We start from the raw sequence: 18,820 nt of genomic DNA on the forward strand, positions 1-18,820 counted from the left end.
CTCCGTTTAATAAACACTAAGACATTATCGTTATGCTTTTCTCTTGGCCCTACAGCTATAATTTCTGCTACCTCGATAATGACTTCGCAGTTATGAAAACAGCCAAGAAAATTATTTTTTTTAGATCAAAGGACTTTATACTGTGGAAAAAAACAACTTGGGATATATCTTTTTATATGAAACTGTAGACGATTTTTAGGTTTAATTCAGAGGGTTCATCAGCTATCAAAATAGATCTATTTTAGCTCTCTCCTTTTAAATCCCATGTATATGCAAGGCATCAAAAAAGGTGCTCTGTGGGCTCTCCAGAAAAAGATAATAGGAAAATATCAAATACATGTAAAAACAATCCAGCTCCCTGGAAAACAAGAGTGAATACCCAACTTTCATACCAAGAAACTTACTAAAAGTATTTATAAATGAGATAGTAAATGAAGCCTGTCACCCAAATCCAGATGAGATTAAGAGATCCCCTTACACTTTGTTGTTCACTTACATCCATTAGTTCTTCTTGTGATAGTCACAGTTAATGCGGCTGAAACTTCAACTCCAGTGTTTAAATAAAGTTCTGAGTAAGAAAATAAAGACTGGAATCTCAGGCTTTCAAAGTCAGGTTTCTGGTGATAAGGTCTAGCTTCTAGACCAGTGAGACTGAGAAACAGAATTTTAGCTATGTATCGTGCCTTAGGAAGCATCTAAGATCATTTGCTCATCTAGGAAGCTGATGTCCAGAGAGTTCATTAACTGGCTGCAAGTTACAGATCAAAGTGGAAACTAATTTGGTCCTAAAAATCCATGTCATCTATTTCCTGCCATCCTGATTCCGTCAGTGTTTTTCAGCCCCCCCCCTTTTTTTTCATGATTATGCATTTTTTTTTACAGTTGTATCTCTGTAAATGGTAGGTTTCTTCTGGATTTAATTAATTTTATGTCACTCCATAATGAGGTACTGAAGTATCCACTGAGTCTTTATCTTCTGCTTTATTACCTAGACTGCCTTAGGACAAAGAACTGGCACAATGAGAGAGACTGGTCTAACTGATGAGCCTCTCTATTGGAAGTGAGGCCTTCACCTGCTTGGATTTGTCACATGGCTCTAAGGATATTGCTGTCTTCCCAAGTCTCAATTTCACAGATCCTGAGAGTTATAAGTCTTCAGACACTGCCTATTTTAAAATTTCCCAGCTGGCACCAGGACATCAGGAAGACCCTAATGTAGGCATGTTTTGGCAGCTGTTCTCTCTCTAAAGGTCTGTGACCAGTTCCTCTCAAACAGCTCACATGTGGTAAAGAGGTGTAAGATGTGACTCAGCAAACTTAGAAATGTGTATGTATACGATGAAAAGACAAAAGAAAAACCCACCACCTTGCTGTCTTCTAAATCTGCTTTCAGTTCAAAACTTCCATCAGTGGACTAGCCATTTTCTCATTAACTGAGGTTCAATTTTCAGCTCATTTTTGACCCTTTTTGTTTTCTACCTTTATATTCAATCTGTCATTAATCCTGTTGATTGATTTTTTCCCCTCCTATGTGCAAAACATTGCTCTCTTCATTTCCATTGTCAACTACCTGGATCAGGCCTTTATCACGTTACACAGACAATTAATTTCCACCCAATATTTTCCCTTTTCAATCCAAACTTACTGTTACTAATATTCCTGAAATACCTCTATTATGATACACACTTCTCAAGACTCTACTGATAACTATGTTGAGGTTCTTTATTTTTAAAGAGTAATATAGTAAAAAGTAATAAGTAACATATATCTGTGATATGATATTCAGAAGGTACAAAAGAGAATTCAGTCAATAGTCACCCAGGTCCTTTAAAAGAAAAAAAAGTCACCCAGGTCTCTTCTCCCAAAGAAAGCACTATTACCAGTTTTTATGTGTATATACGTATCATTCCAGAGACAGTCTATGCACGTACACACATATATCCATGTATGTATAAAAGCACGTATATACATATTGCATATACATAGAATCCACAGTGGTAATGTAACAAAAAGTTCTATACCTTGTTCTTTTCACTGAATGCACTTTATAACTTGTCCCATCGGAAATATGAATAAAGTTTTCATTCTTTTTAATGCCCTATATTTTACTGTAATTTAATCAGGCCCCTACTGATCAACATAATCTTTCAGTTTTTGTCATGGATATTATTTCATAGATGTGTGATGAAGCCAAATACCTAGACGTGAAATTACTGTGTCATAGGGTACATGCATTTGTTATTCTGATATATGTTGCCAAAGTTCTCTCTCTACAGAAGTTGTACCAATTTACTTATCTACTAGCAATGTATGATAATGACAGATTTTAAACTCTCCTTTCTCCCCTGCCAGCACTCTGTTCCCTCTATGATCTCCTACCTTATTTCTCACTGTTCCCTAATAAGTCCCAGTCTTTCTGGTTAGAGCAGTCCCCTGTCCCCCATAAAGCCAGTTTTTGCCCTACCCTATTTTGCTCTACCTATACTGCTTCTCCCATCGTGAACATTTGTTCCTGTTCCTTCTACTTGTCCGTTCTTCAAGGCTATCTCAAACTACGTCCTTTATGAACAACACTTCCTCTTCAGCATGCCCGAAGCATGTTTTCTCTAAAGCACAACTTGTTACATAAATATAATCAATTTACTCATTTATTATACATTGGGTTTGTGTTGATTTTGAATTATTCCACATATCTAGTTATCTCCAACCAATTTATAATCTTTTTGATTGCAGTAATTATATCATATCCTTCCTCTGAACACCCACAGTTCGGGCAAATTAAAAAACACTTCTCTTAAATTTTCTACTAGCTTCAGAACTTCCCTTATAAACAGAACTGAGAATCATTTGTCTTACAGACATGAAATCTGTCTTCATGTATTGCCATCTCAAATTCTGTCAGGGCAGTTTAACTTTGCCTTCAATGGAAAAAGAATGACTACTGACTTTTATAAAATCAATCCCCCTTCATACTCCTTATAATCTTCCCTCTTACTCTTCTTGTTTCTAAATATACAGGAATTCAATGCATATTTCTTGAATTGAGTTTGTTCCTAATTTCTGTACATTAACAATGTACGTGTGTGTGCATGTGTGTGTGAACACACACTAAAACTGATATGGGACGCAAAGGACCTGAACCAGCCAAAATGATTTTGAAAAAGAACCAAGCTGGAAAACTTACAGTAGCTAATTTTAAGACTTATTATAAAACCAAAGCCATCAAGACAGTGTGGTACTGGCATCAAGATAACAATGGAACAGAGGTCAATGGAACAAAACAGTACAGAAGTAGACTCACACACATACAAACCACTGATTTTCAAAGCAACTCAAAAGGTAATTCAGTACAGAAAGAATAGTCTTTTCAACAATTGGTGCTGATACAACTAGATACTCTTATGCCAAAAAAATTAACTTTGATTCTTACCTCAAACCATATATAACAAATAATTCAGAATGGATCACAGTCCTAACTGTGAGGCCTAAAACTATGAAACTTCTAAAAGAAACCACAGGAGAAAAATCTCTATGGTGCTGGGTTAGGCAAGAACTTCTTCACTGACAGCAAAAGTATAATCCACCAAAGGAAAAAACTTGACAAACTAGACTTCCATCAAAATTAAAAACTATCCTTTGAAAATCACTGTTAAGTGAATGAAAAGAGACGACTGTGAGAAAAAGAATTCTCACCATTCAGAACTAATAGAATGAGTAACCTGATTTAAAAAAATGGAAAAAGACTTGAACAGACACTTCACCAAAGGAGATGTAGGGATGGCAGATAAGCACATGAAAAGATGTTCCACATCATAGTCATTTAGGCAAATACAAAGTAAAATCACAATGAGATACCACTAAACTCTATTAGCAAGGTTAAATGTGTCGGCAAAAATGTGGAGGAACTGGAACTGCTGTTGGCATGTAAAACAAGAGAACCACTTTGGAAAATAGTTTGGAAAATGTCTACCTACCAATGCTCCAGCCATTCCACTCCTAGATGTTTACACCAAATGAAAGGATCCGTGCCTACAAAGCCCTGTACATTGATGCTTGTAGCCACATGGATGGCTAGGGACTCTTAAGAGAAAAGCCTCCAGGGGAGTACTCATCACACCAGAGGACTAAAAGAAAGTAACTATGGTGTCAGATCACTCTGGGAAAGTTACATAGGACGTGTGAACAAAAGCCAGGAAGATCCCTTGGTTACCTCCACAGGGCTGCTCTGACCAGGGTCCTGGCTGAAATGAGACCAGTGGGGAAAGAAGTGCAAAGCAAGGAGGAGCAGGCACATAGAGTTCTCACCCCAGCTCCCTGCAGACTGCTCCAGTGGCTCTTGCCCCTGACAACTTCTATTCTCTAATGCAAAGTCATTAACAGTAAGAAACTCTCTCCCAGCCCTGCAGTAAGGATCCGCAAATAAAAAGTAAATAAGGCACTCAGCAATATTAAAGTATGGAAGTGTTTAAAAAAAAAAATGCTCTAAGAGTCATTTACCTCCCCCGGACTCTTACTCTTTTCTTAATATTCAAACATAATGACACCTGGTAGTACGCTAACAGAAAAATCTCTAATTTCCTTTTATTGCTGAAATATATAATCTCTATGCCCCCAAGGGAAAACTACTATTGCTTAAACTCCTAATAAGCTCCCACCTTCCCCTCTTTTGACAGGCAGACATAGATTCTTACAACATAGGCCTAGGGTAGGGCGCTCACCCTCTAAGGAAACACTGGATTATTTTTGTTTAGTGAAAAATGAAGCTATTTTGGTCCATCCTTTTTTAGAATGGCTGCCAACCTGGGACCTGGAGACATGCAGGCTGCCATCTGCCTCACCCCAGCTGTTCCTGACCTGCCATCCGTCTCCAACCAGGGACGCCTGGTATCTGCCAGGTCAGTTAAGCAACTCACGAAAGATGCCTGAGGCCAAGGTACAGTGTGGATGAATGTGTTGGCAACAGAGCTGTATTCGGAGAAAAAGACCTTCTCATGGAGCTCTGCAACCATGTCTTCTTACTGAATGACAATTAATTCAGCATTCCCCAAATTTTTGCTAAAAACCAAAAGGCTACTTCATTTTTTTAAATGTATTTACTTTAGAGGAAGAGACAGAGCGTGCGTGTATGAGTGGGGGGGGGGGGGCAGAGAGAATTCTCAAACAGATTCCCTGCTGAGCAAGGAGCCCAACTTGGGGTTTGATCCTGAGACCAGGACCTGAGCCGAAATCAAGAGTGAGACCCTTAACTGACTGAGTCACCCAGGTGTCCCTAAAAGGCTACTTTAAAAAAATGTTATATTCTTGAAACAGAATTTGTTATATACATTAGAAATTTCTATCACTTAGCCTTCAGGAATGACCATCATGTTGCAGATTAAATTATCAGTTCTGATTACTGACACTCTGATAATAAAAGGAACAAGTTTCATTTCATGCATGTCTAAATTGCTGTGGTCCCAAAAGTACTTCAAAGTCTAAACAAGACTTTAAAGATGTGATGTGCAAACATCCTTGGTAAAGAGGATACCATATGGAAAGAAGGAATTTTTATGGCTTGAGGTTGCATTCAATTAATGCAATAACCAAATACTGATACGGAAATTGTTAAAGCTTCTTAGAACCATGAAAATAATAGCTTTTACTGGTGCCACAATTTTACTGATGACAAACAGTTTTATCTCCTGAAAATGGAGACACAGAGTCTGCCTCAGGGATCATTTGTATGCATGTAGGCAGTGCACATGGATTTGGGGAGTCCTGAGCTCAGAACTACTGACTAGATCTAGGGCCCAAGAGATGCTCTCCACAAAATGATAAAGGAAAACTCTAGACAAGCTTGCTATAACACTGACCTCAAGTTGAAAGATCCTAAAAGGGGATCTCCTGTGGAGAAAAAGCTAAGATCACAGTTTCTAGAAGCCAAGTACCACCAATGACCCACAGACTACAAGAAATGTAAGGGATTTCCTTCTATCTCTTAATTTTCATTTTCTCCTGCTCTACCATACTCTATACTCTGGTCCCTTGGGAATCCCTTCTGTCTCAGCTTCCTTGAAAAAAAACTATAGCCCCCTCTGGAATTCTTATTGATAATATCTTGCTCCGGGAAAACACTATATTTTTGTAATATTGGTCTCTGTTCACATTCCATCCTTGTGGCTTCCCTTTTCTGTTTGGCACAGGCAGTGGCTTACTGTACATCGTCTGTGTTGGCTGTTCTCTGTGAATCTCTATGCCTTAGTCTCTGCATCAGTAAAATAAAGATGCAAATCTAATTCTTAGGAATGTTCTAAATGTATAGTACAGCAAAGGTAGAAGACTTTTTTCTTCAAAAGCCAAGGAGAGGGCATGTGAATAGGAAGCAGAAATTAATCCTATGCCCAAGGGAAAAACTATTTTGCTCGACTCTTTTTAACACTAGCCTGGGACATATAAAACTCTTTTTAATAAATATCAAGCATGACTCAGCAGTCAGATGCCCACTGAATGACCTTTCCTCTCAGCAGCCATCAGTTGAGGGGTTACCTTTCTCCTTGGTGCCTCAAAACCTCTGCTGCTACGGCTGGGCAGTCTCATGGCTTCTCCCTCACCAAGCGAGAGGGCTGGTGATACCACAACCCAGCAGAAGTGCTCCTGTTCCTACCCCACGTCACCCCCACACTGGTCTCCTGCCAACAGCATCTAGGGGCCTGTCCTCTTCTCTTCACCGTCCCCTCACCTTCTTCCAGCTCGGTGGGGAAGTTCAGGAGGCTGGCTGTATTTAAGCTTTCATTTGGAAAACAGCATACCTATCAGCCATATGTTTGTCTTACTCTCTAAAGTCTAAACTAAACTAAGAAAATAAAGCCTTCTTTGTAGGAAGAAAAAAACAAAGACCTAGAAAACTTCAAAAGGCCTGGGGGAAGCAGCAGGAATCGGCCTAAGCAAAGGACCTTCTTTCAAACATGATCTCATAGCGGGGTTCTTGACATTTCTTTGTAGCATAGAACTCTCTGGAACTCTGAAAGCTCATAAGCCCCTTCCCAGAATGTTTTACATGCATAAAATAAAAGCACAGAGGATCACAAAGGAAACCAATTATAGTGAAATAAAATTATCAAAATATTAAAAAATCCTTAAGATGTGGGAACATGTGCTTCTCTAGCACTTTAATTCCCAATGTAATTTCTAAGCACTGATGAGCATAATTTAAGATGTGCAATAAACGTAATGCCATTGGAAAAACCTGTTTCTATTAGTGAGAAAGACACAGATGCTGCTTATAATACTGTGATCTGTTGCCTGTATTCATAATGAAAGGAAATGCTAAATATTACTGAGAGGTTAGTGAAAAAAATACATAGTTTTATTCTAAGTTCACATACCTCTCTGAATTCTCTCTGCAGACCCTGATCCATAAAGCAGCTGGAGACACAGCTTCTCTGGCTTAAACAGAAGCAGAGGCAGAGGCCGTAACAGAAGCAGAGGGCTGGTGGCAACAGCACTTGGTTTCTCCCCTCACTGCCTCTTCCCCCCCGAACCCACACCCCCAAACCCCTATGAGAAGCCAGCTCCAGGCCTTCTGGGAACATAGCCTGAAATCAACTCATAAAAACGGTTACTATTCAGCCCGCTGAGAGTATTTCTGCAATAGCATGCCTCTGCCTATTTCCCACTCTCCTGGCCATATCTATGCATATTTGGTGAATAGAATATGTACTGGATCAGGTCCTTCTTACCCCATTTTATTCTTTTTCACTTTTTTGTTCTCCTGTTTTAATCATATTTCCTTTATTTTGTGATAGCCCAACAGCTCTTAGCATGCCTTATTTTCTTGTTTCTTAGCTGCTGGGTTTTGTTTATTGTACTTCAATTTATTGTACTTCATCTTTAGCTCACATTATTTCTTTGTTTAGTGCATCATTTCCCTTTCCTTTTTTTTTTTTTTTAAATGAACGGTGGCGGAAAAGTTGATCATCGGACTGTAGGCCCCCAGCGAACAGATCTCAGCCCAAAGGGGGGGGTTGGAAATTCTCCTCCCTCTTGCTCTCTCAACAGCAGCCTTTCCAACTCTGCTTGAAAGATCCCTGGGACTCTTAATCTTGAAGTCCCTAAACTTTTAAACCTGTGTCCTTCAGGAGATTCAAAGGCTAAAATTCTCTCCTGGGATGACAGGATGGTAACAAGCTGGCATGTGTCAGCAGCACCCTGAACTGCTGGAACTTGGAACCACTTACTCGTGCACCTGATAGGATGGCAGATGCTCAGTCAGCTCGCCACTGATCCCTCTAGGTTCCAAACTTCTTTGGCCCTAATCCTCTTTACATGATCACTGGGGAGATTTGATCACTAGAAGATGAGAAAATGGGGCAGCTATGCTACACCTGCTGAGCCTGGTCTGCACCGGCTGAGGCAGTGGAAAAGCTGAGCTAATGACAGAGGTGGCAGCTCAAAGTCCTGTTGTGGGCCTTACTCTCAACGACAGTACTGCCTGGGGAATGAGACGTCCTCAGGGCAGTCACGCAAGAAGCTGGGATTAAGAAATCCCTTCAACATTTCCTCACCCTAGTCTTGTGATTGTAACGTTACTCTAAGATGCCTACAGTCATCCCATCTGGAATGCATGCAGAAGGCCTAACCAGTGGAAACACCATAGGCCCCTGGTGTCTTCAGGATTAACATTCTTGATATCAATTAATGGAGAGAAACCCCAAGAGTTTCTAACTTGTAACTTCTAATTTTTCTGAGGCATAACTGTTGTATATACTCGCTAAGGGTGGAAAGCAGGAGTGAGACATTTAGCTAATGAGTGAATCTAGCCAACCTCCATTATCTACATCTTGATGCAGTTTTTTGGGGTTATACCTAGCCCCATACACATATAACAGTAATCTCATGAAGTCACAAAAATGTTTATTTCTTTAAAAAAAAAAAAAAGCTGAGAAAAAGAGAGCCAATTTTCTTGGCAATGGAAGAGAGGAGAAAGAATAGAAATAAAAAAGTGATTTAAGTCATAATCAGAACATTAGTTTTGTTTTTTTATAAAGTATTATTGACATTCAAAATCATGTTAGAACATCAGTTTTGATTAAGCAAAGGATGGGACGGCAAATTAAACAGCGGCTCAGATTTAAGATGGGTAAGAGTCTTGTATATGTTCTATATGGAAACAGGAGAGAGACTTTAGGAAACTTTCAGTAAGACTCCAGGCCAAACATCATGTGAAGAATCATGGATGGAGGTCTTAAAGGCGGGACTTAAATTACTCGGTTAGACTTTAATGTACGAGGAATGGGACAATGTTTAACTTATCGGTCACTATATACCAGCACATTGACACAGCCTAGACATGCAGTAGGTGCTCAGTAAACACTTACTTGCTGAATGTTGAATCCCTGAAATCAATTACATGCTACAGTACTTGTAAATTTGTATTTCTTCCAAGGCTATGGCACTGTGTCCCACAGGATGGAATTCTAAGAAATAATTTCTCTTTAGACATTGTAACTCTTTTCTGCATTTTGCCATCAACAAAGCAAAAGAGTGAGAACTAGGCAGATGCTAGCCCAAATACACCTTCCACCAGAGGCAAAAATAACTCTCAAAGGAGACTTACAGTGCCAAAGAACCACTCAAGAAAGGCAGGGCTTACTCTCATCAAGGAATTCCTTTATATTTATCTTAATGGAGAGTAGGAGGGCACTTGCAATTATGATTTCAGGACTTGGAATTTAAACTTTTTTTTTTAAGATTTTATTTATTTATTTGAGAGAGAGAAAGAGAGAGTACGAGCAGGGGAGGGGCAGAGGGAGAAGGAGACTCCCTGCTGAGCAGGGAGCCAATGTGCGGGGCTCGATCCAAGGACCCCGGGATCATGACCTGAGCCTAAGGCAGATGGTTAACCTACTAAGCCAGCCAGGCGCCCCAAGAATTTAAACTTATGATATCATTAAAGGGAACTCAGATTTAAAATATATGTTTTCAGGTTTGAATCTAATCTGCTTAAGATTTACATTTAAACAGGAAAAAGGTGGTAGAATTTACCCAATTCAGAAAGAAAAAAAAGGGCTCATTACTATGTAGTAAAATCACATGAAAGAAAATTGGATAAATTTTCACCAGTATAAAGAAAGCTTTAAAAATTGTACCCAGATGGAAAAAATAAAACACTCTCTCAAAGCAAAATAAAATCAAATGGCAAATTTTAATGTAATGCTTACTAGAAAACATTTTAAGTTTCAACTGGAGTCTATTTTTGAAACCTAGCAATTGGAACAAATCATAAATCAGATTTTTAAAACACAATAAGGAATCAAAATAAAAAGTTGTAGGGTATCATTTTGACAGATATCCGATAAAAAACCAACTATCAGAATAAATTTATTTGACCAGCCCCTTATTTAATGAACTTTAGGTTATTCATGTCTTTTGCTACTATAGATGGTGCTGTACTGAACATGCTTCTTTTTCTTTGTACACGTTGTGTGTCTATAGTTCACAGTGGGATTGTTCACAGCTGTGACAAAGAATGAAGTAAGTGTGGTAATGTACAAAAGTTTTAAAATATAGTGTTAATTAAAAATAGGTGAATAGCACATACGGACTGTATTTCCATCCAAATAAGAAAGGGAGAGAAGTAAATAGATACATAAAATTTTTCACCTATCAGATGACAAAAAATCCAGAAGTGTGAAAATTCCTGTTGACCAAACTGTAAAAACAGGCCTTTCTCATACACCACCGGCAGGAATGTTAGTTGGTGAAATCTCAGCAGAAAGCAATTTGGCAATGGCTATTGTAAATACAAATGTATATACTTATGAGAATTATGTGCAAAATTACATATGTACAAGGTTGTTCATTACTCCACTGCGCTTAATACAAAGTGAGAGAGCAAATAACCTCAAGCTCCTGTCCCTAACAGGGAACTGATTTAATTATATATTCATAATATGGAATATGATCCAGTTATAAAAAATGAGGAAGCTATCTATAACTGATAGGGAAATATCTCCAAAATGTAAACTTCAAAAGCAAGGTGCTAAACATATATAATACCTACCACCTTTTGTAAGAGAATATACAACCAAATAAAATGGAAAACTTACTTGTAAAGGTAATACTCTGCATGGTCTATCTCTTCTCTAGAGGAAATGTTGTCCACAAACTAAAAGACAGAAAAATAAACCTTTGGTTGAATACAGATTGTGCCATATATTGGATCTAATTCACACAATGACCTTAAAAAAGAAAAGATACCCATTTTATTGGACCACTGTTTGCATGGTATGACTGCATCCCTGAAACCCTTCACTCTAATGCAAAGAATATACAATGGCTTCTCTTTTTCTATATGTAGATCAACCTTGGTTAGATAAACTGAAAACCAAACATGAAACTTGCAGAACAAGAGAGAGTTCCTCCTACTAGGTGTATAATTAGTTATCAGTATTTCCCTTTATCTTTAAACCCTGCTATTTTCTGTGTTCCAAGGTCCAAACATGAGAACACATCGTTGAAAAGATTAAGTCTCTAATGGCTGAAAAAATATGGCCCAAGAGATGAAAATCTAAATTTAGAAAATGATTTCCTACTCGGTTTTCTACCCTGGTTCTGAGTCAACCTGTGATCCTTGCACTAACAAAGTCTTCCTTTGAAAAATAAATTCCCTGTGTGTGCTCCTTAACTCTAAAATAAAGAAACAAACAGAAATAATTATTCCAAGGATGGATTCTACCCTAAAGTAGAACACAGGCAAAAAGGATGGAGTAGGAGAAAATGCATGTTGTGAATATAATTAAAACCTCATGAAGAGGAAGAGAGAGTAAAAAGGGGGAGACTTTCTAAAAATGTCTGCGACTTAAGGATTTTATTTAGAGATCTCATTAAGGAGCAGAGAAAATACGCTTCAAACACAGGACTTGAAGTTGAGAACTAGCTCTCCTGATTGCTTGCTGTGTGGCAGAGACAGATGGCATAGCTGCTCTGGAACTCAGCTGCTCCATCTGCATAACTAGAATAAAGGCACCTGCATTGAAGAGTGTGAGCCCCAGTGAGAAAATGTACATGAATGCCTGTTAAGCTCTAAAGTGCTGCTTAAACAATATCAAGTATTATGGCATACAGAAATTTTATCCATCATGTAAGAGAGGAGCAATGGCTTTTCAGTTCCCTCTGAAAATTATAAGTCTATACAATTTAGGTTATGACCTAGTTAAAACTGTTTCCCTACTAAAAGGAAAATATCAAGAGGGAGAAAGAAAGGACCCAGACTAAAAAGGATAAGTTTCTTTACTTCTCCTCATTTAGACTTAACAACATCTTGAATATTATGGTGCCATTAATTTCAACAAATTTTCACAACTAAGATTTCATTTAGCTTCGCATCAGCCCTGTGAGGGAGATACTATTGATCCCACACTGGAAATGAGGAGATTTTTGAGAAAGGCCCAGTAGATAATGTCACAAAGTGAATTCATGATAAAGAAAAGATCTCCATTTGAGGGAGGCAACAGAAAAGAAGTTTGATGTCACAGAGATCTGGGTTTGAAGCCCACTTTTTCTACTTACGAACTGTGTGAATTTGAGAAAGTTATCAAGTTCTGAGTCTTACATGTAAAAAGCAGCTTACAGTGCTTATCTCAAATAGCCACTATAAGAATTAACAAAGATAATGTACATTAAGAAACTAGTACAATGGCTGGCATAGAAAGTGTTCAGTAATGGTTACTATCTATTACTATTCCCGATTCCCAGCCTAATATTGTTCTCCCCTCCACCATACTGCAGGAGTTAACGTTAACAATATCCATTCTTTTATAGCCTTTCTCAAGTATCAAAATTACTTCCAATATTAACAAATGAATACTATTATTTTGAAGGGTGGTACCAACTTAAAAAAAATCATGGTATCACAGAATAGAATATCATATTCTGGAAGAATAAAAATAAATCAGATACACAACAATGATCACTGATAACAGAGTCTGGTGATTTATTACCTTTTATTTCAGTTATAGAAATTTGCTACTTTACCACGAAACATCTATTAGTAACTACAAAAACATACCATACTCTAAAGAAATATTTCCTATGAATGATAGTCTTTATTTACACAGTCTCATCTATATAAAGAGCCTCTGGTCCTCCTTCGAAAATATACAAGTTTAAGTTTTCTTACCCGTGATATTGTTAAAGAACTAACAGGCAACTTTCTCTCATATGTTTTATCCATTAAAGATGCTAGATCAGCTGTGAAGACAAAGAAGGAAAAAGAACCTTGTTAAATATACATATTTCTTAAGAAAAATCTAACAGATACAACTCCTGCCAGATGGCTGCCAACATTGTAAAGTCACTATTAAAACAGATGCTCTTTCTTGCTCTTTTTATAAATCATTTTTGTATAAATTAAAGAGGATAAAGGAATATTAGTAATATCTTCAAAAATGATTTATTTAATTGGAATAATGATTATTTTAAAAATCCTACCATATATTTAGCTTTTAAAAAATAGATCAATATCTCAGCTCAGGTCTCGACTTCAGGGTCATGAGTTCAAGCCCCGCATTGGCTCCAAGCTGGGCGTGGAGCCTACTTGAAAAAAAAAAAAACTGGATCAATAAAGTATCTCTGGAAGTAAACACAAGGAAGTGTCATCATTGACAGACTCCAGGGAAAGGAATTAAGACAGTAGGGACCCAAGGAAAGAAGACACTTCATCACTTACACATTTACTCCTTTTGCATTTTGAACCAGGGAGCTAAATTAGTGATTCAAAAATTTAAAGGTTGGAATTTATCAAATGACTTTTATACATTTTCTGAACAAATCAGAGAGGCACTCTGTCTACATTTAGTGAGTTTTGGACTGAACTATTCCTATTCTGGTTCCTTTAAGCAAAATATCCACAGAAATACTTCACATTCCTGAGACTACACTGTTATCTCAGAGTTTAAAGTCTGAAATACTAAGCAACATACTCTCCAAAAGAATTATTTCACACCTTCTCATTGCTTCTCAAACTTACAATATGCTCTTTCCCCTTCTCCCCTCCCCTCAGCTCTTTGTGTCTTATTTCCCTGAGTATAAAATAGAAGCAATAAAGAGAAGTTCATCCTCCTACCACCAGGTTTCCAGGCTATCAGAATCTGTGCACATACACTCTGCCTTCTATTTTTAACAATGAATGAACTTTATTAAACAAACAAAAAATCAAAATGACAAAAATCTCCCTTGACCTCATTTCTCCTTCCGGCTACTTCTCCTTTGTTCTGTTCCCCTCAGCAGCAAGAGTTCTCAAAAGAGTCCTCCCTGATACAACTGTTACTACTTCCTTAGGTCTATTCTCTCTAACTCATTCAAATCAGATTTTGGTTTTCATCATTTCACTACCACCAAAGATACCTCCACATTGTTAAATCCAATGGGTTAATATTTCATCTTCATCTTACTTGACCTCTCCCCAGCATGGTAACATAGTTGATCACTCTATCCTTCAGGAAATACTCTTTTTTCTCTTTCTTGGGTTCCTCTGCAAGATTTCCTCTTGCTGACTTCTAAATGCTGGAGTGCCTGAGTCCTGAGTGGTAGACTTTCCTCTTCACCATCTGCTCAGTCCCTGGGTGATCTCATGCATTCTCTCTCCCACAGCTTTCATCATCATCTATGGATTATTTGCTCCACATGTATATGCCTACCCTGAATTCTGCCTGTAACTTCAGACTTGTATTTCCAACTGCAGAGGTGACATCTCCATTTGGGTGTCTAATATGTATCTAAACATGACATGTCCTCTTAATTCTCCAACCTTCTCCTCAAACCTGTTTTTCCCAAGCATTTCCCATCTCAGTAAACAGCTACTACATTTGCAGGCTTATTCAGGTCAAAAACCTAGGCATTCTCCTAAACCCCGTTCTTTTTCATTCTATAACCAACTGTCAGCAAATCCTATGGGCTCTAGATTTGAAATATAAATATCTATTTTTCACCACTACCACTACTAATCTCTCACCTCCCGACTAGTCATCTTAACTACTGCCTCCACCCTTACAATCTAACCGCCACACAACAGTCTGAGTAAGCCTTTTAAAAGATAAATCAGATCCGGGATGCCTGGGTGGCGCAGTCGTTAGGCGGCTGCCTTCGGCTCAGGGCGTGATCCTGGCGTTCCGGGATCGAGTCCCACATCGGGCTCCTCCGGTGGGAGCCTGCTTCTTCCTCTCCCACTTCCCCTGCTGTGTTCCCTCTCTCGCTGGCTGTCTCTCTGTCACATAAATAAATAAAATCTTTAAAAAATAAAATAAAATAAAATAAATAAATAAATAAATAAATAAAAGATAAATCAGATCCTGCCATTTACTTTTCTCAACCAGCCAAAAACTTGCTATCATACGTGGAATAAAATCCAAAACATTTTCTATGACCTACAAATGTCTACATCAGCTGGTCTGTGCGTGTTTGTTTGTTTTTGTTTTTGTTTTTGTCTTTTATACTTAGAAGTAAAGTCCATGAAGGCAAGGACTTAATTCACTGATGTATTCTCAGTTCCTAGAACAGTTTTTATAAAAGGCACTCAACAAATATCTTTAAAAAGTGAATAAAAGGAAGAAAGGAAGGGAAAGAGAGAGGGAGGGAAGGATGAAAGGAAGGAAGGAGAAAGAAGTAATTGGGAGCGCCTGGGTGGCACAGCGGTTAAGCTTCTGCCTTCGGCTCAGGGCGTGATCCTGGCGTTGTGGGATCGAGCCCCACATCAGGCTCCTCTGCTAGGAGCCTGCTTCTTCCTCTCCCACTCCCCCTGCTTGTGCTCCCTCTCTCGCTGGCTGTCTCTATCTGTCGAATAAATAAATAAAATCTTTAAAAAAAAAAAAAAGTAATTGAATTTCCAAGTTTTTTTTACTCCCTGGTAGAAGAAATTAGTGTCAAGGAAAAAGAAGACAGAGGCAATCAATCAGCAAGTATCTGTTGAAGACTTTTTGCTGTGCATTTAACCATTTTTTCCTCTTTCCCTGGGGCAATGCTCTCAATGACTCAGTAGCTACTGCTGGAAAGCAACACAAAATCCTGAAAACCTGATATGATGTAAAAGTTTACTTTTCTTATGACTATCTTAAAAGGATTGGCACCAGGTGATTAAAGATTAACACACACACAAAGAAGTCCCTAAAATTTCTTCACATTAAGGCAAATTAATATTGCAAACAGAATGATACTAAACAGCGGTCTCATGATACCAAATCTTGACGATAAACACTCGATTGAGTTGGCTTCTATACTGTGGTAACTCAAGATTCCATTTTAATCCTTCACACCAAGATATCATCAGTCAAGTGAAATTGGTTGGGGCTTCAAAAAGGCAACAGCTGCAGAGCCAGCATCAGAGGAGTAACATTTGCATGTTAGAAGTCAGAGAGGGATTTGCTGCTAAATATTATATGTGACCAATCACCTTATGCGACAGTGTCAGTGTGATGAATGAGGCAGAAAATGCACAGAGCAGGGATGGCCAGGAAAGCTGGGGCAGCTGTGGCCTACAGAGGGCCAGCACCACAGGCTTCTGGACCATGAGCTTCAACAGCCAAAATCACACTTCATGTTTCAGTGAGGGGCCTACAGATGCCCAGGTTTTCTTCAAAGAAATGTGCCAAGGAAGATGCCTTCTTGCCTGTCATTCAGCTCCTCAGGAATATACACTGCAGAGGATGGTTGAGGTCAACAAAACCTATATGGGAAAATGGATCTTCATCTAACAAAACTTAAAGCTGTACAGACAATGTGAAAGTATGTCCAGAAAATGAAATGTATACTAGTATAAATGCTCTTCTTGTCTGAAGAAAACAATACCATTGATGATCTAAGGTCATAAAAGATTTTATTAAGGACCCTACACGATTCCAAGTATAGGAGTGTAATCATTCACAAACCTGGTCAAGGATATGAATCACCTGCAAGATTTTGAAAACTTCAGATCCCTAAGTTTCACAAACCCAGAGGGCGATTCTAATTCTGTAGGCTTGAGGTGAGACTGGGGAAATAAAAATTTTTAAACAAAAGCCCCAAGAGACTTTGATGCACCCTCGCAAAAACTAGAATGAATCATGTCTGAGTACTACTATGGAGGGAACACAAAATAAGTCTTGGATGTTGCTCATAAGCTCAAAGAGGATATCAAACTGAATTCCATTTCTGGAATAAGTCGGAAAATAAAACACCTAAATTAAATATTTTTTAAGAATTCAAATATACGACTGGGCTTTAGGTGAAAAATTATTAGATGGTTTTGGTTTTTCATGATTTCTACGTAAATGTCTATCATTGTTACCCAATCAACACTAAACTTTTTCTGGGCTTATGAATATTTGTATACCTTATCTAATTTATGTAATAAAGAATTAGATACAAGTTATTATTGTATCCTCTAGAAGAAGTGATCAGAAAACAGTCTGAAGATATGTTTTTGTTTCCCACATTTAAAAAAACAACAAGCACACATGACATATGTATAGAAGCAACAGAAGGAAGTAGGAAAAACTAACCTAGAAACCATTTTGAATATAGATATTTAGGTTTCCATGTATCTGTTTATCACCAGAAACTTTAAAACAAATAGTTCCAATAAAGGAAAATCTAAAAGCAAGCTTTATATACATATATACTAAGAAAATGAGACTAAAGGAAGATGATGTGCACAACTCGGACCCATCTCTAGAACTGCCAGATGATAAATATGAAACCTAATAAATAAATAAATATCAGATATAGATGCAAATATGGAACTGACAAAGTCAGAAAAGCAGGTTTCAGAAGATTTCTGTCAGGCTTCAAGAACAAGGTTTGAAAAAATCACTGCAACAAGCTAAAGACCTCCCCAGCTGCAATGACACAGCAAAACTAAACCTCAGCTAATGGGAGAAGATGACCACAGTGCTTAGTTTCAACCTGAACTCAAATGTGTCAATGGAGTAATTCTCTTTCCATTTGGAAAGGGAGTTCTTAAAACAAAAACAAAAAAATAACTAAAACCAAAAGATGTCCTTTACTTTATAATTACATATAATGTGAAAAATTCAGTAAGGCTCAGAAATTCAGTTCAGCCCATCACCAGGGCCCTTACCCCTAGCAAGGTGATGCAAGAGAGAGAACGTCCTCCGATGGAACACAGGCAGCTTCCTCATCAGGCCTGCCCTCCTACTGGCGCCCTGCTCGGTTCCCCAAAATAGTTTTCTCCTTAGTCCTATTCACTGTGGGCCCTAGTCTGTAATTAAAAAGCTGCTAACTGGCCAATGCTGTTAACTTGCACCCTGTACCTCCTCAATAGATCTGCATGGCTAGTGGAGGAATTTCAGACACAATGCTTTAATTCAGTGTTTATTTTAACCAAAGGGAAGCCCAGTACAGAAACAGTCTAAAATGGCAATCTTCTGACTTGAATTGGAAAGCTCAAGAATCCTAGGGCTCTATTAAAAGCCCAGTTGGAGAACTAAGGCCCTTTCAATAAAAACATCAACCGTAATGGATTAAGATGTGTGGAAGGCTTAAATCCAGGTGTTCATAACAGTATCTAAAAAAAATATATATCCTCATTGATCATTTTTGGAGGAGGGTAGGACGATGAAAGGATGGTAGGATTATCTTGAAAGCTGCCTCTTTATAAAAACTGTATCTCAGGATAACTAAACTGATGAAAAAAAAAATCTTGTAAAAAATTTTCTCAGTAATAAATGAGGAAGAAATGATACAATTAAAATAGTAACATTTTGCAGCTCCTAATGAAATAATAGATACATAAGCAATGATCATGAAAGGCCTCTAATATCAAAGAGGGATAACCAAACGCTGTGTA

The 18,820-nt window shown here is 38.1% G+C and overlaps 1 protein-coding gene across 2 annotated transcripts in view; it reads right to left on the minus strand.

Annotated features, from left to right (window-relative positions):
• The window catches only part of MRPS27 (mitochondrial ribosomal protein S27), an 88,097-nt gene that overhangs the window by 56,387 nt on the left and 12,890 nt on the right, over positions 1-18,820 (minus strand). Inside the window, exons 2-4 of one of the 2 annotated variants that reach the window (XM_057307440.1) lie at positions 13,471-13,572; positions 13,160-13,230; positions 11,088-11,146 (exon numbers count right to left, since the gene is read on the minus strand). In XM_057307440.1, the coding sequence (XP_057163423.1) occupies positions 11,088-11,146; positions 13,160-13,213 (113 nt within the window). In that variant the 5' untranslated portion in view covers positions 13,214-13,230; positions 13,471-13,572. The remainder of the gene's footprint in view (positions 1-11,087; positions 11,147-13,159; positions 13,231-13,470; positions 13,573-18,820) is intronic. The other variant, XM_026498816.4, reaches the window with a different exon arrangement.

Source organism: Ursus arctos, unplaced genomic scaffold (assembly GCF_023065955.2).
Source record: "Ursus arctos isolate Adak ecotype North America unplaced genomic scaffold, UrsArc2.0 scaffold_5, whole genome shotgun sequence".
Classification (NCBI taxonomy): Eukaryota; Metazoa; Chordata; class Mammalia; order Carnivora; family Ursidae; genus Ursus; species Ursus arctos.